This window comes from Eptesicus fuscus, chromosome 1 (assembly GCF_027574615.1).
Source record: "Eptesicus fuscus isolate TK198812 chromosome 1, DD_ASM_mEF_20220401, whole genome shotgun sequence".
Lineage (NCBI taxonomy): Eukaryota > Metazoa > Chordata > Mammalia > Chiroptera > Vespertilionidae > Eptesicus > Eptesicus fuscus.
In genome coordinates this window covers 74,756,163-74,782,149 of record NC_072473.1, presented here as the reverse complement: position 1 = coordinate 74,782,149, position 25,987 = coordinate 74,756,163, and the positions used below count along the sequence as shown (strand labels likewise).

The following is a 25,987-nucleotide window of genomic DNA, read 5'->3' as shown; positions in this document are numbered from 1 at the left end:
ACCCAGGATCCGGCTTCACCCGGACCCAGAGGCGTGTGGCCTCACCCGGACCCAGGGGCGTGTGGCCTCACTCGGTTCCAGGGGCACATGGCCTCAACCGGACCCAGGGGCCTGTGGCCTCACCCGGGCCCGGGACCCAGCCTCACCCGGACCCAGGGGCACACGGCCTCACCCGGACCCGGGATCCAGCTTCACCCGGACCCAGGGGTGCGTGGCCTCTTCCAGACCCAGGGGCACATGGCCTCACCTGGACCAAGGGGTGCGTGGCCTTAATTAGGTCCTTTTAATGTAAACGGTGTATCCAAATTGTGCAGTTCTAATTGGACAGGTCAGGTCTTAGTCCTTAATAAAAGACAGAACCAGGGTTTTCCTTATAATAGTTGATTCAGGTAGCTTAAGTGAGCAAGGCATAGTGTGGGAAACTGAGAGTTCAATCTGAGGTTTTTCCCAGTATACCTGGTACAGAACAAGTGAGAAACCCTTGTCAGCAAATGGCCTTTAGGCTCTTATTATTTACTAGCAGCCCGTTTGCACGAAGATTCGTGCAATAGACCTTCATTCACCTGGCTGCCTGCACCAGTTTTCTGCCGGCACCGGGGACTCAGGCCTTGGCTGTGGCCATCACCTTCTGCCTTCTTTCAGGGTCGGGGCTTGGCCCCGGGTGGCGGCCTTGGGCTTGGCTGCACCCCAGCCTCCCTGCTACAGATCGCAGGAGCCGACCCCCAGTGGTTGCCTGTGATCCGTGCAGGCTCCCCGATGGTGCCCAAGGCCGCACCACAGCGTCCCTGCGAAGGTTTCCTGGTGGGTGTGGCTGGTGGGCGTGGCTGATGGGCGTGGCTTGTGGGTGTAGCAAAGTTACAGTCAATTTGCTTATTACTCTATTATTAGGTAGGGTAAAATTGGAGCCCTTGGTTGATCATGGGGAGTCCATTTCAGCAGATAAATTCTTTCTTGTGGTTCACATCAAATGAAACCTTCTTCTCACAACTATAATAGTCCCCAAATTGGAAACAACCCAAACGTCCATTAATAAGTGAATGGATAATCAAGCTGTTTATATCTATATATTGAAATACTACTCAGCAATAAAAAAGAATGACTATTGATACATATACAAAGATAGATGAATCTTAAAATAATCATGCTGTCGTGGCTGGTTTGTCTCAGTGGATAGATTGTCAGCCTGCAGATTGAAGGGTCCTGGGTTCAATTCTGGTCAAGGGCACATGCATGGGTTGTGGGCTCAATCCCCAGTAGGGGACATGCAGGAGGCAGCCGATCAATGATTCTCTCTCATCATTGATGTTTCTATCTCTCTCTCCCTCTCCCTTCCTCTCTGAAATCAATAAAAAATATTTTAAAAAATAATAATCGTGTTAAGTTAAATAGTGCAAACAAAAAAGCATATAACCTGTATAATTTCATTTATATAAATTTCTAGAAAGTGCAAATTGATTTATAGTGACAGAAATATCAATGTTATTGTGGAAGAAGGGCAGGAGGGAAGGATTACAAAAAGGCATCAGGAAACTTGTTTGTGACTGATATGTTCTTAATCTTGAATATTGTGATAGTTTCACAGTTGTATACAGATATCAATCAGCAGTTACAGACTGTACACTTTAAATTGTGTGCTGTTTAATGTATGTCATTATACCCCCCCAAAATCTGTTTATTTTAACAAATTTAGTCAATCATGTACAGGAAAAAGGATATAATTATCTTAGGCTCATATAACTACTACCTTTGATCAGGAAACAGCTCTGAGCTTTTGGTAGCAGAAATTTTGCTACTAGAAACCATTGTACCTACCACTTGTCCTTTGGGTACCAGTTTCATTCTCTGAAAAGTGAAGATGACTCTTAAATTTGTTTACAGGCAGATACATTGATAATAATTCTAACCATGTATCTTCTAAAAATGGAGACAATCAAAATGTCCTTTGATAGAGAATTGGGTAAAGAAGATATGATATATATATATATATATATATATATATATATATATATATATAATGAAATACTACTCAGCCATAAGAAAAGATGAAATCATGATATTTGTGACAAAATGGATAGACCTTGAAAATATTATGCTAACCAAAATAAGTCAGTCAGAAAAAGCTAAGAATCATGTGATTTCACTCATATGTGGGATAAAAAACTGAAACTCATAGACACGGACAACAGTATGATGTGTACCAGAAGAAAGGGGATTGGAGGTAGTAAAGGGTAAAAGGCACCAAATAGTAGTATATGGTGACAGTAGATGATTTGACTTTTAGTGGTGAGCACACAGTACAATATACAGATCAGTTATCATAGAAATGTACACTTAAAACCTATATTATCCTATTAACTAATGTCACCCCAATAAATTTATTTTTTTTCCAATTTTTTTTATTAAGGTATTATATGTGTACATATCTTACCATTGCCACCCCCCACCCCACTCCCATATATGCCCTCACCCCCCAGAGTTTTGCATCCGTTGGTTATGCTTATATGCATGCATACAAGTTCTTTGGTTGATCTCTTATCTCCCCAACCTCTCCCTAACTTTCCCCCTGAAATTTGACAGTCTGTTTGATGCTTTACTGTCTCTGTATCTGTCTTTTTGTTCAAGTTTATAATGTTCTTTATTATCCATAAATGAGTGAGATCATGTGGTAGAACAGACATATAGATCAATGGAACAGAATAGAGAATCCAGATATTGACCCAAACCACTGAGCTCAATTAATATTTGACAAAGGAGGCATGAACATACAATGGAATCAAGACAGTCTCTTCAATAAATGGTGTTGGGAAAATTGGACAGATACATGCAAAAAAATGAAGCTTGATCACCAACTTACGCCATACACAAAAATAAACTCAAAATGGATACAGGACTTAAACATAAGACGGGAAACCATAAAAATACTAGAGCAATCCACAGGCAGCAAAATCTCAGACATATGCCAAAAGAAATTCTTCACTGACACTGCCCCTAGGGCAATGGAAGCTAAAGAGAAAATTAACAAATGGGACTACATCAAAATAAAAAGCTTTTTCACAGCAAAAGAAACCATCAACAAAACAACAAGAAGGCCTACTGCATGGGAGAACATATTTGCAAATGGCATCACTGATAAAGGTTTGATCTCCAACATCTACAGGCAGCTTATACAACTTAATAAAAGGAAGATAAATGATCCAATAAAAAAAGTGGGCAACAGACCTAAATAGAATATTTTCAAAAGAAGACAGAAGGAAGGCCAAGAGACACATGAAAACATGCTCAACGTCACTAATGATCCGAGAGATGCAAATCAAAACAACAGTGCGGTACCATCTCACACCTGTCAGAATGGCTATCATCAACAAATCAACAAACAACAAGTGTTGGTGAGGATGCGGAGAAAAAGGAACCCTCGTGCACTGCTGGTGGGAATGCAGACTGGTCCAGCCACTGTGGAGAACAGTATGGAGTTTCCTCAAAAAACTGAAAATGGAACTCCCATTTGACCCAGTAATCCCACTCCTGGGAATATATCCAAAGAATCTAGAAACACCAATCAGAAAGGATATATGCACCCCTATGTTCATAGCAGCACAATTCACCATAGCTAAGATTTGGAAACAGCCTAGGTGCCCGTCAGCAGATGACTGGATCAGAAAACTGTGGTACATCTACACAATGGAATACTATGCTGCCACAAAAAAGAAGGAATTCTCATCATTTGCAGCAACCTGGATGGAATTGGAGAACATTATGTTAAGTGAAATAAGCCAGTCAATGAAAGAAAAATACCACCCCAATAAATTTAATAAAAATAAAATAAATCCAGTCGCATTAAGTTCATAAATCTTCATTTGAAATTGGCTAATAAAGTATCACTAATTAGGAAACAAAGTTTAAATGGGAATTAATAGTTAAGAACTAATTGTAAATGCTCTATTGATTCTTTTTATCTGAACATCTCTTTCATGCCAGGCAATGAATTAGTGGTTTTTTTTTTAAATAGCTTTATTGAGATACAATTTACATATCATGCAATTCACCCATTTAAAATGTACAATTATCTGCTTTTTAGTATATTCACAGATATGTGCAACCATCACCATAGTCAATTTTGTAACATTTTCACTACTGCAAAAAGAAACCCCAGACTGTTTAATGGGTACAGGGCTTCCTTTTGGGGTGATGAAAATTATCTAGAAATAAATAGTAGTGGTGGTTGCACAACATTGTGAATATATGAAATGTCACTGAGCTGTAGACTTTTAAATAGTGCTTATTATGCTATATTGTATCCTACACTAAAAATAAAAATATACACTTTAAGTTTCTACCCCCATCCCTCCATTGCACTGGCACCAAGAAACCATTGTTATACTTTCTATCCATAATAATAAAAACATAATATGCTAATTAGACCAGACAGCCAAATGACCTTCTGGACATCATTCTGGACATCCTTCTGGATGAAGCTGTGGCAGTGGGGGCTGAGGCAGAGGTGGTTAGGGGTGATCAGGCAGGCAGGTGAGCAGTTAGGGGTGATCAGGCAGGCAGGCAGAGTGGTTAGGCGTGATCAGGTAGGCAGGCGAGCAGTTAGGGGCAATCAGGCAGGCAGGCAAGTAGTTAGGGGAGATGAGGCAGGCAGGCAGAATGGTTAGGGGCAATAAGGCAGGTAGGCAGGTGAGCAGTTAGGAACCCATGGTCCCAGATTGTGAGAGGGATGTCCAACTGCCAGTTGATTGGGCCTAAACCAGCAGTTGGACATCCCCCAAGGGGTCCCAGATTGAAGAGTGTGCAGGCCAGGCTGAGGGACCCCCCCACTGTATACGAATTTTGTGCACCAGGCCTCTAGTCTATATATATAAAAGGCTAATATGCAAAGTGTCCCCTTGGGAGTTCGATCAGGAGACTGGGAGTCAATCACTAGCTATGACATGCACTGACCACCAGGGGGTGGTGTGGAACATGGCGGGCTACTAGCGGTGGTGGCAGGGCACTAAGGGAGCAAGGGAAGGAGGAGGTGGGGAGGCGGGGAGGCAGGAAACCTGGTCAGCCCTGATTGCTGGCCAGGCCCGGGGACCCTATCTCTGCATGAATTTCATGCACCAGGCCTCTAGTATCTATATATTTGCCTATTTTGGACATTTCATATAATATGTGATCTTTTGTTACTGCCTTTTTTCAATAACAATCTTTTCAAGGTTCATCCATGTCATAGTTTGTATTAGTACTTCATTCATTATTTTATGGCTCAATAATATTCTATTGTATAAATATACCACATTTTATTTATCCATTCATCAGTTGATGAATATTTTGGTTACTTTCACATTTTATCTATTATGAATAATGATCCTATGAACATTTGTGTATAAGTTTTTGTGGGAATATATGTTTTTATTTATTTGATTAACATATAGGAGGGAAATTGCTAATAATTCTATGTTTAACCATTTGAAGAACTGCCAGATTGCAACCAGGGGTCAAACCTGCAACCTGGGTATGTGCACTGACCAGGAATTGAACCTGTCACCTTTTTGTGCATGGGATGACACTTCAACCAACTGAGCTACACTGGCCAGGGTCAGGTTGTTATCCATAGTGGCTACACCAGTTTGCTCTCCTACCAGTAGTATATGAGAGTATCAATTTCTCCAGAGTCTTTCTAACACTTGTTATAATCCTGGTGAGTATGAAGTGTTATGAAAGGGTTTGATTTGCATTTTCCTGATGACTAATTTTATTAGGCACCCTTTTATGAACCGTCTTCCTAGAAACATGCTAACACAATCAATATTTTACATAAGCTTTCAATGTTATAAACCCTTAGAGTGGAATTATTGGGTGGAAATATGAATAGAAACTATCATGGCAGTTATTAAAATTATATTTAACAATAGTAAATAAGATAAAGTATACTTGTTCCTTTTATATTGTCATATATTTGATAAAAATATGAAATAATACACTTTGGACATTAGTTGTACTGAAGTATTGGATTGGTTTCCACTACATGAATCAGTGGGAGTGGAGGGGTAAGGGTGTCAATTGTTATTGGAATGAGAAATGTTCATTACATGTCACCATCTCTGAAATCAAAGGGCCACCCCACATACTGAGGTAGTAAAAATTACTTATCCTTTATTTGTACAAAATAATCATACTATATAGGATTAGAAAACCAATAAAATAGATGTGTTTTTATCAGGGACATATCGCCGTAACAGGAGAGTGAAAAAAATTCCAAGGAGACACGAATCTGACAGATCAGTCACTTTTGATATGAGCAGTTGGTACTGGAAAAAAATAAATACTATTTAACAAGAGTCCACAGTTATTTTGATGGGTACTAGATTACTACTGCCACTGCAGCTTTATACCTATGGCATATGAAAGTTGTTTGTTTCTAGGGAATAAATGAACATTTGCTTAGTGATCTGAGGAATCACCTACAAAGTTTGGATCTTTGGTATGGCTGCAAGTTGTAACCTAAGCTTTGGAAACTCAGATGAATTAGCTTAGGCAATTTTGAGGGGGGTCATTGCATCCCATGCCATATTCTTAGAATCTGAGAAAACCTACATATATTGGAGGCTGACACATTTTCATTTCTTAAGGCAACCAGCCTCACTCTCTCCATCATATCAGCTTTTAGAAAATGAAATGATTAGGAATTGCAATTAAAATCCCTGGCAGAAACTCTTCTAGGATGTTCCATTTCTCTACTGCAAAGACAGCAAAGAAAAAACAGCAATTCAAGTTCTGTACCTTATTTCACCTTCTCTAATGTGACCTGCCAATTCTTCAATAAACTTCTCCCCTTTCATCCAGTAGATCATTGGTCCAGACTCTCCACTAAATCCGAAGAATGCTTTGCAAGGGATATTCAGAGGCTTACCTGAGAATGACAGAGAAAAATAAATGAGCAGCTGACTCCTGGTTATTGCTGGGAGACAGAAAATAAAACTTTTAACATCCAAAGGAAAATTCAGAGGTGACCCATTTTCAACTCTTCTTTCAATCATCTTATAACTGTACATGAGGAAAAATTTAAATGTTAAAAGAGCTCAGAAATTTTAAAATTCAAGACTTATAAAAAATAAGAAAGTTAAAAAATCAGTTTTAAAAACTTTATTTTCATGATCTCCCTCTTTGGAACTAATATAAAATAATCAAATGGAAGGAATCCCCTTTTATTTTTCTTTGTTCAGAGTATTAATTACTCTTTACTTGAAATTTCCTTAGAAGCTAACATTAATCCAAAGTGTAAGTTAATTTTTGATTGGTGAAAAATGTATAATAGACTGTCTACTCTTATTAAGATTACATAGGGAAATTTATTTATTATAATTATCTATTTGAAAAAAATAGATAATACGAACCAAAGGAATATTTTTTAATTACAGAAACTTCTATGAAAAGTACATGCAGAGAAATCTCAGTCTAACTATATCTTCTTTTTTCTTTGTGTTACTCACAGTGTTGAAATAATTGAAGACAATATCTAAGCACTTTTTTTATTATTAATCTTTGTGATTATAGCTAAAAGCTTTTTAAATTGTAAATTTATTATCAAACATATAAGTAATTATTATTCCTGGCATTCATTTTGTTTTCTTTTTGCAAAGTAGATTTAGTAAGAGGAGAATGGTATAGAGAACACAATCTTGACATTTAATACAAAGGAATCCCCCAATTCCTAAATTGTAATAAATTGTCATTTTCCCTGTAACATACAATTTTTTGCCCTGGTTGGAGCACTAGATAAATCAGTTTCAAAAATATTTTTCCTTGTAGAGTACATAGTAGTATTGTTCCCATAATTGCTCTGAGCTGTGGACATTTTTTTCCATTCTATTCTTAAATTGATGCAAAACTTCCATGTTCTAAGAATCATTACTTTTTCTAGGACCCTTTCTTTTTAATCACAATAACCATCAGATGTCTTTCTTTGAGGACCATTTCATTAAAAAGTCTTTTAATGGGAGTTAGGGTCTACATAAGACAAAGTGGAAATTAAGAAAACCTTATAGACATGTGGACACTGGTGAGAGGAGGGACTTAATCACAATAAATAACTCATTGCCAAATATTAGTCTTATAGTGCAAATTTATAGCTCAGAAAAATGACATGTCATTTGGACCATTTAATTATTGTCAAATCCTTTGATGTCACCAATAAGTTGTATAAGTCTAACACAAAACTGAAACAAGGTTATTCATTGTTGTTTCAAACATGTGCTCTGTGATATAAACTTGTGTAAAAATGAAAGGCAGCCTTGCATAGTGAAAAGTGCACTAGACTAAGAGGAGACTTCAATCCTAGTTTTAGATCTATTGTGAAAAAATAGACTAAGTGGCCCTGAGCAGATTACCTAACCTTTTATAATCTGATCTTCCATATATGTAATGACGATGTCTTTATTTCCATGAAATGGAAGGTATTAAGGGATGTCAAACAACATGGCAGAAAATCCACAGATTGTGATAAAAATTATTATAAGGAATCCTAGTTACTAAAATAACCAGAATATACATTTATACTACATATAAATTCTGGTTTTTATTCCGTTGGGCTATGTTGAAAGATTACATCAAATAAAATAATTTTCAGTGATTCCAGCATGTGAGTTCTCAAGCCTGATTTAATTTTAATGGAGAGAGTCAATTATAGCAATGTGCAATAAGGGCCCTACTGAAGGTGGTCTATCAAAAATGACAGGGAGGATCTGCCCTATTCTTGGCACAACACAATGAGTACTGAGTATTGCTGTAATTTCTCCTGGTAATGTTTTTACTCTCCCATCAGATAAGTTCTCATTAAATAAACATGAGACAGATATTTCAGTGGTCTAGTTTCTACAAATGCTAAATAAATATACTGAAGGCTTTTGTCAATGGCCCAAACAGAAAAACCATCATACGCAATATTCTAAGGCAGTGGTTCTCAACCTTCCTAATGCAGCGACCCTTTAATATAGTTCCTCATGTTGTGGTGACCCCCAGCCATAAAATTATTTTCGTTGCTACTTCATAACTGTAATTTTGCTACTGTTACAAATCGTAATGTAAATAAGTCTTACTAGCAGAATGGCTATTAAGTAACATAGGAATGACTTTTAAAATGTCTGTAGGCAAAATAATACTGTAGCAAACAGAGGCAAATGGTAGAAGTTTTCACATGCACATAACCCAGATTTTAGAAATGCCTAAATTCTGCTTCAGGTTATTTGTCTAATCAATGCAGATAGCTCTCACATGCCTTTTGGAAAAGGAGATGCCTACTTCCTGGCAAACCTGGCGAAGCATTTTTAATTTTTTGAGGTATCTCCACACTGTTTTACACAGTGGTTACACTAGTCTGCATTCCCACCAGCAGTACATGAGGGTTCCCTTTTACGCCACATCCTTGCCATCACTTGGTGTTAGTTGATGTATTGCTGATAGCCATTCTTGCAGATGTTAGGTGACATCTCATTGTGCTTTTAATTTGAATCTCTCTGGTGATTAGTGACATTCAGAATTTTTTTTTTCATATGTCTATTGGCCTTCTGTATGTCCTCTTTGGAGAATTGTATCTTCAGGTTCTTTGCCCATTTCTTAATTGGATTGTTTGTCTTCCTAGTTTTGAGTTGTATAAGTTCTTTATATAATTTGGAAATTAGCCTTGTATCAGATGTATCATTGGAAAACATATTCTCCCAAACATTGGGTTTCCATTTAATTTTGTTGATGGTTTATTTTGTTGTGCAGAATAATTTTAGTTTGATGTAGTCCCACTTGTTTATTTTTTCCTGTGTTTCCCTTGCCAGAGGAGCTATGCCAGAAAAAATATTGCTCAGGGTGATGTCTGAGATTTTACTGCCTATGGTTTCTTCTAGGATTTTTATGGTTTTGTGACTTATATTTAAGTCTTTTATCCATTTTGAGTTTATTCTAGTGTATGTTGTAAAGTTTTTTTTCCTTGCATGTACCTGTCCAATTTTGCCAACACCATTTATTGAAGAGACTGTCTTTATTCCATTGTATTTTCTGACCTCATTTGTCAAATATTAATTGACCATAAAGATGTGGGTTTAATTTTGAGCTCTCTGTTCTATTGCATTGATCTATGTGCCTCTTCATATGCCAGAACCAGGCTCTTTTGATTAGAATAGCATTGTAGTATACTTTGATATCAGGTATTGTGATATCTCCAATTTTGTTTTCTTCCTCAAGGTTTCTAAGGCTATATGAAAAAAAAAATTGGTAGATCTTTAAGATATGCCATATTTATTTTAATAAGAATTGAGTTGAATCTATAGATTGCTTTGGGTAGTATGGACATTTTAATGATGTTAATTCTTCCAACACATGAACACAGTATATATTTCCACTTATTTGTATTTTCTTCAATGTCTTCTAATTTTCTGTGTATAATTCTTTTACCTCCTTGGGTAAATTTATTCCTAGGTACCTATTTTTTGTTATTGCAATAGTAAATAGGATTGTTTTCTTAATTTCTCTTGTTAATAATTCATGCCACTGATTTCGGAATATGAATTTTGTATCCTACCATTTTGATGAATTTATTTATTCAATCTAATAGATTTTTTGTGGAGTCTTTGGGGTTTTCTATGGACAATATTATGTTATCTACTATAATATATAAAACCCTAATGTGCAAATAGACCGAACTGCGGAATAATGGAACAAATGAATGACCAAACAACTGGTCACTATGATGTGCACAAACCACCAGGAGGTGTGTGCGGAACATGGCAGGCATTGGCAGCAGGCAGCAAAGCATGGAACATGGTGGGCATCGGCTGTGGTGGGATGGTGGAGCAGGTGAGCAGGGATGCCAGACCAAGGCAGGGAGAGCCTCTGGTGGTTACTGAAAATTCTTTGCTCCCATGTGCTGTGGTCCCACCAGGCACTCACAACTGCTGCCAGCAACCAGTGCTGTTCTGGATCACTCAGCGCCATCAGCAGGTGTGAGCGGCAGCTGCCAGCCCTGATCACCCCTGAGGACTTCTCCACCTCCCCTGCTCTTGAGGGGCGATCACTGCAGCAGCTGTCACTTACACCCACTGAAGGCGCCTGCCCCGCTTGCACCCACTGCTGGCACAGGTCTCAATCACTCCATGCCATCAGCGGGTGTGAGTGGGGCCAGTGCCATCAGTGCATGGGAGCAGCAGCAGCGGGAGTGGGGCTGCTGGTAGACAGGGGACCAGGGCCATAGCAGGAGGGGCTGAGCAGGGCCCTGGTGGATGGGCCAAGACCTGCCCCTGTGCTCACCACAGCCTCGCGGCCCACAATTCCTTTCAAGGTGCACGAATTTGTGCTCTGGGTCCCTAGTCTTGAAATAATGACAGTTTTCCTTCTTCCTTTTCTGTGGCAAGGAATTCCAGTACCATGTTGAATAACAGTTGTGAATATAGACATCCCTATTTTCTTTCTGATCTTAAGGGAAACACTTAATTTTTACCCATTGAGAATGATGTTGGATATAGATTGGTCTTATATGACCTTTATAACGTGAGGTAAGAATCCTATATTCCTACTGTGCAGAGGGTTTTTATCATCCATGTGCACTGGATTTTATGAAATCACTATGGGCTCAGTGCACGAAATTCGTGCACTGGGGGGGGGGTCTCCTCAGCCCAGCCTGCCCCCTCTCATATACTGGGAGCCCTCAGGGGATGTCATACTGACAGCTTAGGCCCGTTCTCCATGGGGAGCGGGCCTAAGCCACAGTCTGGCTTCCCTTTGTGGGAGACAACCGGGCTGATCAGGGAAAGGCACCAGCCCCATCACCCCACTGCTGGAGCCACTGTCAGTCACCACAGTCACCAAGGTGTTTTCATCAACATGGACTCCAGTCCCTTCACCATGAAAAAATGACAACTGTCTTTAGGCATTTTCAAGATGTGTCTTTCATAGGATATGGATTTCTTTATTTTTTATTTTTTATCCTCATCTGAGTATATGTTTCCATTGACTTTTAGAGAATGTGGAAGAGAAAGGGAAAGACAGAGAGAAACTTCAAAGTGAGAGGAATACTTTGATTGGTTGCCTCCTGCATGAGCCCTGACCTGGGTCCCAGCCAGGGAGGATCCTGCAACTTAGGTACATGCCCTTGATCAGAATCTAACCTGGACCCTGCAGTTGGCAAACCTAGGCATTATCCACTGAGCCAAACCTCCTAGGGCAGGTTATAACATTTCTTAGCCCTCCAGCAGCAGACTTTTATTTTTTTCCCCAGGAGTGTGGTGGAAAAGCCCTAGATCACCTTTTTGGATTCTTATACCCAAGTTACTAAGAATATTACCAGTGTCATACAGGGCGCTTAGCCAATTAGCACTCAGAAAAGGTGTTTCCTCTGTAGTTCACACCTATCTCCTCCAATCTCCAGCTCTGCCCCTGCCAAGGCCTAAAGCCTCCAGCCCTTGGCAGCGGACCCCCAGCTGGCTCGATCGCCAGGCTCCGCCCCTGGCCAAGGCCTCAAGCCTCTGGCCAAGGCTTGGGCCCTGAGCAGGGACCCCCAGCTTGTTCCGATAGCCCACAGGGGACCCCAGCTGGTTCTGATTGCCAGGCTCTGCTCCCAGCCAAGGCTGCAAGTCTCTGTTTGAGGCTCGGGCCCTGGGCAGGGAGCCCCAGCTGGCTCTGATCACCAGGCTCTGCCCCAGCAGCCAAGGCTACAAGCTTCTGGCTGGCCGAGGCTTGGGCTCTGGGCAGGGAACCCCAGCTCACTTCAATCACCTGCAGGGGACCCCAGCTGGCTCAGATCGCCTGGCTCCACCCCCAGCCAAAGCTGCAAACCTCTGTTAGAGGCTCGGGCCCTGGGCAGGGACCCCCAGCTGGCTCTGATTGCCTGAATGGCATCCCAGCTGGCACTATCGCCCGGCTCCACCCCCAGCCAAGGCCTCAAGCCTCTGGACAAGGCTCAGGCTCTGGGCAGGGACCCCCAGCTCGCTCCGATCACCTGCAGGGGACCCCAGCTGGCTCAGATCGCCTGGCTCCACCCCCAGCCAAGGCCGCAAACCTCTGTTTGAGGCTCAGGCCCTGGGCAGGGACCCCCAGCTGGCTCCGATCTTCCGCTCTGATCTTCCGCTCCTGTCTTCAGCTCCAATTGCCCAGCTCCGACCATGGCCAAGGCCAGCAAGGGCAGGCTCCTGCTCTCTGTGTCTGCAGCCATCTTGGTTGGGTGTATTTGCATATTCGCTCCTGATTGGCTGGTGGGCATGGCTGATGGGCATGGCTTGTGAGTATGGCAGAGGTGCGGTCAATTTGCATATTGCTCTTTTATTAGATAGGGGTTTTCTGCATCTACTGATATGATCATATGATTTTTATTCTTTACTACATTTTTGTAGTGTACCATGTTCATTGATTTGAGTATATTGTACTAACATTGCATCCCAGGGATAAATCTCACTTCATTACGGTGTGTGATATTTTTGATGCATTGCTGGATCTGATTTGCTAATATTGTGTTGGGGATTTTAGCCTCTATGTTAATCAGGGATATTGGCCTGTAATTTTCTTTCTTTGTAATGCCTTCATCTGTTTTGGAAATAAGATAATGCTGGCCTCATAATTAAAGCTTGGATGCCTTCCATCCTCTTGAATTTTTTGGAATAGTTTGAGAAGGATTGATGTTAGTTCTTTTTTAAAATATATATATTTTATTGATTTCAGAGAGGAAGGGAGAGGGAGAGAGAGATAGAAACATCAATGATGAGAGAGGATCATTAATTGGCTGTCACCTGCACACCCCCTACTCAGGATCGAGCCTGCAACCTGGGCATGTGCCTTTGACCAGAATCAAACCTGGGACCCTTCAGTCTGCAGGCCAACACTCTATCCACTGAGCCAGACCGGCCAGGGCTGATGTTAGTTCTTTGAATGTTTGGTAAAATTCACCTGTGAAGCTATATGGTCCAGGACTTTTGTTTGAAAGGAATTTTATTGTTGTGTGTGTGTGTGTGTGTGTGTGTGTGTGTGTGTGTGTGTGTGTGTGTTTTAATTACAGCTTCAATTTCATTAGTTGTATTCCATCTATTCAGGTTTTCTGATTCTTTCTAATTCAGCTTTGGAGGTTTGAATACTTCTAGGATTTTATCCATTTTATCCATGTTGTCCTATTTGTTGGCATATAGTTTTTAATAGTATTTTCTTACAATCCTTTTTATTTCTGTAATGTCAGTTGTTACTTCTCCCCTTTCACTTCTGATTCTGTTTATTTTGAACCTTCCTCTTTTTCTTACTTGTTGAGTCTGGTTAAAGGTTTGTTAACCTTGTTGTCTTTTCAAAGAATCAGCTCTTGGTGTCTGTGATTTTTATCTTGTTTTTAGCCTCCTTGTAATTTATTTCCACTCTGATCTTTATTTTTTCCTTCTTTCTACTTACTATCATCTTTGTTTGTTGTTCTTTTTCTGGTTCTTTTAGGTGAAGCTTAGATTGTTTACTTGAGATTTTTGTTGCTTATTGAGATAGGCCTGCAATGCTATGAACTTCCCCCTCAGGACTGCTTTCGTTGTATCCCATAGATTTTGAATAGTTGTGTGGTCATTTTTATTTATTTTCAGGGATTTTTTTTTATTTCTTCCTTGATATCATTGTTAATCCATTTGTTATTTAATAAAATGCTATTTAGCCCCCATGTGTTTGAATGTTTTTCAGTTTTTTATTGTAGTTGATTTCTAGTTTCATACCTTTGTGATCTGAGAAGATGTTTAATATAATTTAAATCTTCTTGAATTTGTTAAGACTTATTTTGTGTCCTAAAATGTGGTCTATGTTTTAGAATGTTCCATGTGAACTAGAGAAGAATGTATATTCTGTTGTTTTCTGATGAAATGTTCTGTAAATGTCAATTAAATCCATCTGGTCATGTGTGTTGTTTTAAAGTAGCTGTTGCCTTGTTGATTTTTTTTTTGCCTGGAATATCTCTCCATTTATGACAGTGGGGTGTAAAATTCCCTACTGTGACTGTATTGCTGTCTACCTCTCCTTGAGTGCTTATCAAGATTTTCTTTATATATTAGGTGCTCTTTGGTTGGGTGCACATAAATTTACAAGGATTATATCATCTTGTTATATCTATCACTGTAATGTTATTTTGTGACATTATTTGTCTCTTTTATGGCCTTTGTTTTGAAGTTTATTTTGTCAGATAATAAGTATTGCTATCCAGGTGGGTTTTTTTGTTTGTTTGTTTTTTCATTTCCATTTGCATGGGATATTTTTTCCTTCACTTTCAGTCTGTGTGTATTTTTGTTCTGAGGTGGATCTCTTACACAGGATAAACCAAAAATGTATACACATTTGAATGATTATAAAGTCAGTATTTATTAATATGTAGTTCATTTTCACAATTTAAAATAATTTAAAGAAATTAATAATTTTCTTTTTGCCAATGCCTGTTTTCAAACTGATGACTGTTCTGCTCCAGTCACTGCTAGTAAAGGGAAGCAATGGAATTGCAAACAACAAGAATCATTTGTGAGCCCTCCATTCATCAACTGCTGCTGGTTTTGTAGCATAAAATTTATCTTTTATGTATTCCCATAAATAAGTTTAGTTGATAAATTTTCTTTGTTGAAACCTTAGTCTGTCTTCACCCATTATTCTAGATCAATTAAACCTGAAATGGGGTACAAATTAAGTGAGATATCAGTTGTTTTGGGGAACACACTATATATATGGGTCGTGTTTTCTTATCCATTTTGCTACCCTCAGTCTTTTTATTGTAATATTTAATCTGTTTACTTTTAATGTTATTGTTGATAGGTACTTATTTATTGCCATTTTATTATTTATACCTATGTTCATCTCTCTATGTATTTCTTCTTCTTTTAAAGCAGACCCTTTAACATCTCTTGCAATACTGGTTTGGTGGTAATGAACTCCGTTAGCCTTTTTTCATCTGGGAAGCTCTTTCTTTTGCCTTCAATTTTAAGTGATAACCTTGCTGGATCGAGTAGTCTTAGTTTTGATCCTTGCTTTTCATGACTATGAATATTTCATGCCATTTCCTTCTGTCCAGAAGTGTTTCTGTTGAGAAATCAGCTGACAGCTTTATGGGAACTCGCTTGTAGTTAACTGTTTCTCTCTTGCTACTCTTAAGATTCTCTCTTTGTCTTTAACTTTTGCCATTTCAATTATGATGTGTCTTGGTGTTAGTCTCTTTGGGTTCATCTTGATTGGGATTCTCTGTGCTTCCTGAGCTTATGCCACTTTTTTTCTTCACTGGGTTAAGGAAGTTTTAAGTTATTATTTCTTCAAACAGTTTCTCTATCCCTTTCTCACTCTCTTGTTTTTATGGTACCCTTATGATGTGAATTTTATTATACTTGATATCCTAGAGACCTTTTAAATTTTCCTCATTTTTAAAAATTCTCTTTTCTTTTTGATGTGCTGCTTGGGTGCTTACTGTTATCTTGTCCTCTAAATCATTGATTCAGTCATCTTCTTTATCTAACCTGCTGTTGTTTCCTTCTAGTATATTCTGTATTCTGCATTTTTGACTGGTTCTTTTTTATGGTATAAGTGTAATTCTTAATGCTTACTATCTTTTCATTTAAGTTCACACTGAGATCACCCATTTTTTCCCTAAGGTCCTTGAGCACCCTTGTAACCATTGTGGGCTGTTCCCCACCCTTGATGTAGCCACACCACCCACACCTTCTTGTCTGGTTCCTGGACAAAAGTTTCCCTGGGAGACAGGCTCCAAAAGTCCCAGATCTGCTTCACACTGTGTTGCCCCTATGCCACTGAAGTCAGTAGGTGGGGATAAGGGCAATGGCTGTGTGATCCAGGTCAGGAAGACCAGCCTTTTTATCAAATATATACAGTTTAGTCACTGTTTGAGTCTCTGACAAAAGCCTCCCCATGAAAAGAGGGCCCAAACTCATTGCTGAGTGCATCTAGCAGACCACTCCACAGGATGCAATTATGGCAGAGTGGCCTCACCAGTAGTCAAAGACCAGGTAGTGCACTCCACAGGCTGGTGTTGTAACAATAGGATTGTTCATCACTGGGAAGGTTGTATCTTGGTCTCCCAGGCAGACTGAATCTCCACTATTTTTTACCACCAAATCCGATGCAGGCTCCTCTTCCCATTTCTGTTGCTCTGGGTTGGGGATATTGTGTGGAGTTGAGGCCCCATGTTCCTGGGGGAAGTTGATTTTGCAGCCATGATATCCCTCTGGCTTCTCAGCCTCTACTGCCACACTTGTATGCATGGGCTAGCCCTTTCAGTGTTGCTACTCTTCTTCCAAGTCTCTATGTGGCTTCTTTTCAAAATCCTTGGTTATAACATTTCAGGTCAGCTAGCCTTCAGTTGGGTATACAGGTTGCTTGCTGTATAATTTATCTGTAAATCCAGTTTTGGTCTGGGAGCATATAAGTGTAACTTCCAACTACTCTGCAACCATCCTGGAATCCCTTCAGCCATAATTTATTCATATAAGTTTTCTGTGTTTTTATCTCTCTGTTTTCCTTATGGGATCTCTATTACATGAATATTAATATGCTTTATGTTGTGCCATAGGTCCTGTAAATTATTTTAACTTTTTCACTCTTTTTTTTTTTTTTGCTGTTCTGATTTGTTGAGTTCCACAGCTCTGTCTTAGAGTTTACTTATTCTTTCTTCTGTTTCATCTAGTCTGATGTTAAACACTTATAGTATACTTTTCAGTCCAGTTATTGTATTTTTTTTTTTAATCCTCACCTGAGGACATGTTCACTGATTTTTAGAGAGAGAGAGAGAAATGGAGAGAGAAAGAAAGAGAGAGAGATGAGAGAAACATAAATCAGTTGCACCCTGACCAGGAATAAACCCACAACCTGAGTATGTGCGCTGATCAGGAATTGAACCTATGACCTTTCAATGTATGGACTGATGCTCCAATCAAGTGAGCCACACTGGCTAAGTCTCAATTATTGTCTTCTTAACCTCTATATCTTATATTTGGTACTATCTTATATTTTCTATCTTTTTCTATATTCTCACTGTGATTATCCATTCTCGTCCCAAGTTTGGTGAGCCTTTTTATGATGACTACTTTGAACTCTACCAGTTAAATTACCTATATCTGTTTCATTAAGGATTTTTTTTCTTAGGATTTATCTTTTACTTTTTTTAAATTTAATAAATCTTTATTGTTTAGATTATTACAATTGTTCCTCTTTTTCTCCCCCATAGCTCCCCCCAACCCGGTTCCCACCCTACCCTCTGCCCTTACCTTCCCCGTCCACTGTCCTCCTTAATCCATAGGTGTACGATTTTCTCCAGTCTCTTCCCACACCCCCACACCCCCAAACCCCACACCCCTTTCCCCCTGAGAATTTTCAGTCCACTCCCTTTCTATGCCCCTGATTCTATTATATTCACCAGTTTATTCTGTTCATCAGATTTTTAATTCACTTGATTTTTACATTCACTTGTTGATAGATATGTATTTGTTGTTCATAGTTTTTATCTTTACCTTTTTCTTTTTCTTCCTCTTCTTAAAGAATACTTTCCAGCATTTCATATAATACTGGTTTGGTGTTGATGAACTCCTTTAGCTTTTTCTTATCTGTGAAGCTCTTTATCTGACCTTCAATTCTGAATGATAGCTTTGCTGGGTACAGTAATCTTGGTTTTAGGTTCTTGCTGTTCATCACTTTGAATATTTCTTGCCACTCCCTTCTGGCCTGCATAGTTTCTGTTGAGAAATCAGCTGACAATCGTATGGGTGCTCCCTTATAGGTAACTAACTTTTTCTCTTGCTGCTTTTAATATTCTCTCTTTGCCTTTTGCTCTTGGCATTTTAATTATGATGTGTCTTGGAGTGGTCCTCTTTGGATTTCTTTTGTTTGCGGTTCTGTGCACTTCCTGGACTTGTAAGTCTATTTCTTTCACCAGGTGGGGGAAGTTTTCAGTATCTTGCTCTTTCTCTTCTTCTGGCACCCCCATTATTCTGATGTTGGTACGCTTGGAGTTGTCCCAGAGGCTTCTTACACTATCTTCAATTGTTTGAATTCTCTTTGCTTTTTGCTTTTCCAGTTGAGTATTTTTTGCTTCTTTGTATTTCACATCTTTGACTTGATTCTTGTGTTCCTCTAGTCTGCTGTTGGGTCTCTATATAATATTTTTTATTTCAGTCAGTGTATGTTTAATTTCTAGTTGGTCCTTTTTCATATCCTCGAGGGTCTCGCTAAATTTATTGGCCTTTTCTAGGAGATTCTTGAAAAACCTTATAACCGTGGTTTTGAAGTCTATATCCAGTTTTTTGTTTTCCTCCATTTCTTTAGTTTGTGATCTGTTTGTCTCTGCATTTTCGCTGTTTCCCTGATTTGGTAGGGTAGCTTTGTGTGCTAAGTGTCCTGTATGGCCAAGTGACTCAGCCTCCCCAGCTACCTGAGGTGAACACTCTTGGTTCACCCCTTTGTGGACTGTGTGCACAGCCTTGTTGTAGTTAAGTCTTGATTGTTGTTGGTATCACTGGGAGGATTTGACTTCCAGGCCAATTGGCTGTGAGGATCAGCTCTGTCTATGCCCGGAGAACTTCTGTAGACAGCCTTATGAGACAAGACTTTCAATATTGCAAAAGCCTCTGTGCTCAGCTTGGATGGGGCAGAGTCTCAGGGCTGAGCAGACAGTCGTGGTTTCCCGTCAGCCCTGCCCTATGAGGCCCCTGGGTCTCAGTATCCCTCGGTAATCGCTGCAAGCTCCTCTAAGAGTAAGCCACCCTTGAGTTTCACCCACTGCCATACAGTCCAGTTTCTCCCCCAATGAATCTCGATTCCCAGATTCTTTTACTTTTGTTTGGAACATAGTTTTTATTTCTTTATTTGACTCTTTTTGTTGTTTTCTATATATTAGATGAAATAGATACCTCTCCCAGTTTTGAAGAAGTGGATTTATTAGGAGATGAACCATATCTTTTAATCTAGCCCTAGCTCTTGGTTGTCTCTCAAACATTTGCGATTATCTAAGCAACCTAATATATTTTTAATAGCTGCCAGTAGTTGACAATGTAGCAAGACCTATCAGTGTCTCAAAGGGAGATATCTCAGTCAGCACCTAGATTCATGCTAATTGAATGCCAGACCCTCCAGATTACAGCTTTTAAAATATGCAAATATATACAGTTCTGTGGGATTGCAATCTTATGCTCTTCTTGCCACCAGAACCAGATGATGAGGAGGTGTCCTCTGGAGACAGGTGCCAAAACAGGAGCTCCAGATATGTATATAAGCCCTTCCTGAAAAATACCAATAAGCTGTAGAGAAGCAGAGGGATAATGCAAACATGGTTTCCAGAAAGCTATGTTACCTGAAAGTACATTTGTGAGCCTCTAAAAATGTGCCAAACCAGAAGCCTGCCCCTCAGTGCAAAGCTCCAGGACAAACAAGTAGGCCTCTTTCACAGAAAGACTAAGGTTGTGTTTCAGTTTGCTATCTGTGCAGTGCCCTGGGGGCTATAGTCTGCCAATAAATGCCTCTCTAGTTATTTTTACAAGGGACCCAGGAACCATAGCTTCATTGGCCTCCAGAGCCATGTGAATAATGGGCATCTCTTGGGTAACAGCTGCAAAAATCAAGGCGCCAGACATAAAAAGCAGATGCATGTAAAAGCTTCCATATGGGAGATACTGGCTCTCTGTGGCATGGCAAAGGGACAGTGCATAAATACTTCCCACCAGTGTTTTTCCCCAGAGTGTATTCCAGCAAGCTCTTGCTCCTCCAGCTGACACCTTCAGATTAGGAAATTAATCTATTTCACATGAAATCTGGGATATTTTCAAATGACTGCTTCTGTGATGGTAAAGTTAGTCATCACAGGAACCCTTTAAGAGCCACTTGTTAGTTTGCTACAGTTTTTTGGGTCTCATGGACATGAGCCCTGTTTGCTTTCAAAGCCAGAATTTTTGGTGGTTTGTCTCTCTGGTGTTTAACAAATATATAAATTTATAAAAAGCTATTGAATAGCACTATGACATTGGTGAATTATATGATGTGGAATTTACAGCTTAATGATCTGTTAAAAGTAAAAAATATACATCCTTGTCCTCAGGAAATTAAAATCTGGGAAGGGAGAGAGGAAGAGGTGAAACAAAATAAATTACAATAGACTCTTAAACAACATGTGTTTGAACTGTGTGTATCAAACATGGATTTTATCCAATAAATACTGTAAATGTATTTCTCCTTATGAAATGATTTTCCTAATAACATTTTCTTTTCTCTAGCTTACTTTACTGTAAGAATACAGTGTATAATATAAATATAACATACAAAATCTGTGTTAATCAACTATTATACTATCAATTAGTATTATGGTCAACACTAGGGTATTAAGTAATTAAGTTTTATGAGACTCCAAAGTTATATGTGGCCCTAACCGGTTTGGCTCAGTGGATAGAGTGTCAGCCTGGGGACTGAAGGGTCCCAGGTTCGATTCCGGTCAAGGGCGTGTACCTTGATTGCGGGCACATCTCCAGTAGGAGGTGTGCAGGAGGCAGCTGATCAATGTTTCTCTCTCATCGATGTTTCTAACTCTCTATCCCTCACCCTTCCTCTCTGTAAAAAATCAATAAAATATATATTTTTTAAAAAGTTATATGTGGATTTTTTACTATGTGGGGAATGTATACCTCTAAGCATCGTTCAAGGGTCAAACATAGTATGATGTTGTTTTCAGATATTAATATATGTCATGTTTTTCATTACTCTAATCACTGAATGGTGTGTGCCATAAGTCTTCAGTAGCCCAAAGAAGTTATGTTTTGCATTTTAAATCCATGCAATTGCTCTTAGACAACTTTAAAAGAACCAGAGATTTTTATATAGAGAGATAGATATAGATCTCGATCTAGATCTTGATCTAGATCTAGATATATAGCTAGATAGCTAGATAGATATAGATAGATAGATATATACTATGTCAGCAATAAAGACACTTACCTGAGAAATCCCAAAAAAGTGAATAATCACAACTCCCATGACTACATAACATGCCCATAAACCTCACTTAGTTTCTCCTCTTTCATCTCCTTAGAACAGGAATGGGCTGGCTCAGTGTCTGAAGATACTAGCCTTCTCAGTCATATCTTCCATTCAAAGGCACCAGATGTATGCAAGGCAGAGACAAGTAGTAGACAGAGTACTTGGGTCAGGACACTGAAAGTATAGACCCAGCCTTCCCACTAAGTTGCTGTGATTTTTTGACAACATCATTCTCCCAAATAGCATCAGCTCCTTCTAAAAAATTACAAGTTAGCCAGGAGACTCTCCAAGGATCCTTTCACATCTGACATTCTCATGTTTCAAGTAGCTGGTCTACCAAAAATATTGAATTGTAGGATTTTCTAGGTGGGAAGAATTACTTCATTTGAATTCCTAGCCATGGAGTACCAACCAGTCACTGGTTCTCTTTGTAAAAGGAAGAGATGTAAACCTCTCTGCCTCTGGCAGATATTAGCTTTAGCTCCAAGGTCCATTGACCCTAGAGTTTTGTATTTGATTATGTGTGCCTGCTATTCCTATAGTCCCAGTTCCTGTGTATTCCCTAACTTCTGACTATTTACTGCAAAGTGGGTTTCCCGCTTATGAACCGTACCTTGCTTTGAACCCTAGCTCTTCTCTGCCTCACTGGCCCCTGGCTGATTATGTTGGCTCTGCTGATCTTGGCTTATGGCCCTGCTTTACTTGACTCAGTGCTTTCTATATCTAAGCTTGAGAAAGGGATTTTTCAAAGCTCCCTATGGGAAAACAACAAAGACCTTGGATATTAACATATTATACAAGTAAGTCCAATTTATATTCCGCAAATGAGATATCAGGAGAGTTAAAGTAAATCAATACTCTATCTTTGAGTATGTATACAAGCATTGATATGGTTGCAAAATAATTCATTTGGATTTAATTTATAGTTCGAAATTAAATGCAAATCATTCTCAGTAATTTTTAGGTGAATGTAAAAACAGGCAATTTCTTTAAATGTGTTAAAAGTAAATGACATTCTGCCCTGGTAAGCATGGCTCTATGGTTAGAGCATTGGTACTTGCACCAAAAGGTTGTGGGTTTGATTCTCAGTCAAGGGCAAATACCTGAGTTGCAGGTTTGGCTCCAGCTGGGGCACTTGTAGGAGGCAACCAATCGATGTGTCTCTCTCAAATCGATTTTTTTCTCCCTCTCTTCCTCTCTTCCTCCCTCCCTCCCTTCCATTCTCCCTAAAAATCAATGGAAAATATATTCTCTGATGAGGAATAAAAAAAAATTAAATGACATTCTTAAAACAAATTCCCTTATAGATCTAGATATCTTGGTTTGTAGAGTAGCCAACGTGTGTAATGATATCAGTTGAAAATTATTTAAATCTGTATGATTTGGCTTATGGCCCTGCTTTAAATCTTATTTAAAGTTATTTCATTTATTTACAAAGTTATTTACTTAGTTTCAAACACTATAGAATTAAGTGTTAAGATGTTAAGTAAGGTCTATTATAGTAGCCAGGCAAGAAAGTAGTACAATTAGAATACTGAGTAACCATTACTTTCTTTAAATGAGATCACCTTTGTCATTTGAGAACATCTAATTGGAAACAAATTTTTTCACTTTCTTTCTGCATGATCAAAAATATTTGCAAATCCTTCACTAATAAAATAACAACTTCTGGTAGTAGGAATGACTTCCTAATTAAATCCTCCTGTACCAATCTGGAGGAGAAATACATCAATAGAACCATGGAAATTCTCACTGTGTATCTGAAGACTGATCCAGGTATTACATAGTGACAGAAGAAAATAATGGTGTGTTTTCTGGGCATAATAGTGTGATTTAAATTTTAACTGTGAGAAACTTTAAAAATTAAAAAAAAATGTGGTGGAGGATGGGTGGGGAGAGAGTAACTGGGGAACTTATATTCATATTTGCATATCCCATGGACACAGACAATAGTGTGGTGAAGGCCTGGGAGGGGAGAGTGTGAGGTGGAGAGGGTCAATGGGGAAAAAAAGGGAACATCTGTAATACTTTCAATAATATTTTTTTAAATGTGGCTGTGGTTTTAACATAGGTGCCATTCAATTTTATAAGTCATAAAGTAAACATCATTCAAACCATCAAACCTCAGAGGGAAGTTGGGAGAGGGTAGGGGTAAGGGGGAGAGATGAACCAAAGGACTTGTATGCATGCATATAAGCCTAACCAATGGATACAGACACCAGGGGGGTGAGGGCATGAGTGGGGGTTTGGAGGGGGGTATTGGGCGGATATGGACACATATGTAATACCTCAATCAATAAAGAAATTTTTTTAAAGTTTCAAATAATCCCATAAGGATCCTTTAATCCACCATAAAATAGAAATATTAATGTTTAATGCTCAGTTGAGGAAATGAAATCCAAAGCTATCCACAGATTATTGATCTGATTCATGTCACACTATTGATATTCTGAAGTTCCCTAAGGGTTCTTTTGGACTATTAATTTTCTTTGACTACAAATGCCCTGGATCTTGCCATTCATTATACTCTATTCTGTTGCCAACTTGATTGGCATGTCTTTACCTTTCTCCTTTGCCTGCTCAAAGTATCACCCTTCCATGTCTAGCTCAAGTGTTATCTATACCACAAAGCGATCCCTGAATCCCTATGTGCAGTGACTTCTCTCCTTTCTCTGGATCCTATTTGGATATGTTCATAAGGAGTTAAAATTTATTTGTGTTCCATTTCATATAATTTTCAGAACAAAATAAACTAAGTGCCTTATATGTTCTAAGTTAATCTTCACAGAAACCTATTGCGTAAAGGTATTATATTCTCACTTTACAAATGAGCAAACAGAAGCAGAGAGAATTTAAACATCCCTTTCAAAGTCACAAATATTATAAGTAGCAGATATCTAAAACCATCTTTTTGACTCTATAGCCAAGGAACCTAATCACTCTTCCTCACTGGCTTTTCACAGATTTCTGTCTCATCTTCCCATTTAAATGTTATAAATAGTCTTCAACAATAGAAGCCATTTCTTATATTTCACTTCATTTCCTTAGAGACTAATATAGTTCAAGGCATAGAGTTGTGCCCAACAGTACTTACTTAACTCTTAAAAGCTTAGCTCAAATTTACCAATTTTTCTCATTTTATATTGTTTTTCTCTTTTAGCATTAAATGTATCTTTCTAAGACATCCCAAATCTATTTTGGAATAAAGCAGGGTAGAAATAATAAATGTCGCCTGATGAAGATTTTCCTTTCCCTAACCATCTTAAAGAGAGAGGAGTGAGGAAAGAAAAGGGAAGAGGAACAGAAATGTTCTATGTTACCTTTAGAAAAGTTCCATCAAGTCAGGGACAACAGAATGAGAGGAAAGAACTTCAATGGTCATATGTCTGTGCAAATCATACAGAGGGCTGTGTTCAGGCAATACCAATTTCAGAAGACCATTTCATCTTTTACTTGAGTATTGGATTTTATCTCGCATTGTTCTATGTATAGAATCTTTCTCTCCCCATATCCATAAATTACAGAAAAGGAAAGGGAGATATTTTAATGCATTCAGAGGAGGATAGTGGAACACTCACATTCCATTCATTTAATAAGTTCAAATAAATATTATATTCTTTAAGACAGGAGAACACATGAATACCAAATATAAATAAATTTGAAGCTAAGTATTATAGTTAGAAATATCATGATATACAATAAGTCACTTCTTCTTCATGCTTTTGCTCAATGGCATGATGATTAAAAGAAACAGACCTATAGTTGCCTACAGAGAAAGTCAGAAGCAAAGTCCTGAGTCTTATGCCAGGAACAGCCTGATATCAAATTCTGAAAGTCAGTGAAGTGTTCTTTGGGAATCTTGGACATCCCCCAATACTTTATCCCCATTCCATGTGATCCCCAGTTCTGTGTCCTCACTTTTCTTCTCTTGCAACATTAGTCACCCACCCTGCTAGATTTAGATATCCCACTTCATCATTCCTCTCCTTTTCCCTGTTGGTAA

At 38.8% G+C, this 25,987-nt stretch overlaps 1 protein-coding gene across 1 annotated transcript in view; it reads right to left on the bottom strand.

Moving 5' to 3' along the window:
• IL1RAPL2 (interleukin 1 receptor accessory protein like 2) overlaps nt 1-25,987 on the bottom strand; it is a 749,108-nt gene that overhangs the window by 79,723 nt on the left and 643,398 nt on the right. Inside the window, exon 5 of the mRNA XM_054719207.1 lies at nt 6,769-6,898. Coding sequence (XP_054575182.1) covers nt 6,769-6,898 — 130 coding nt within the window. The remainder of the gene's footprint in view (nt 1-6,768; nt 6,899-25,987) is intronic.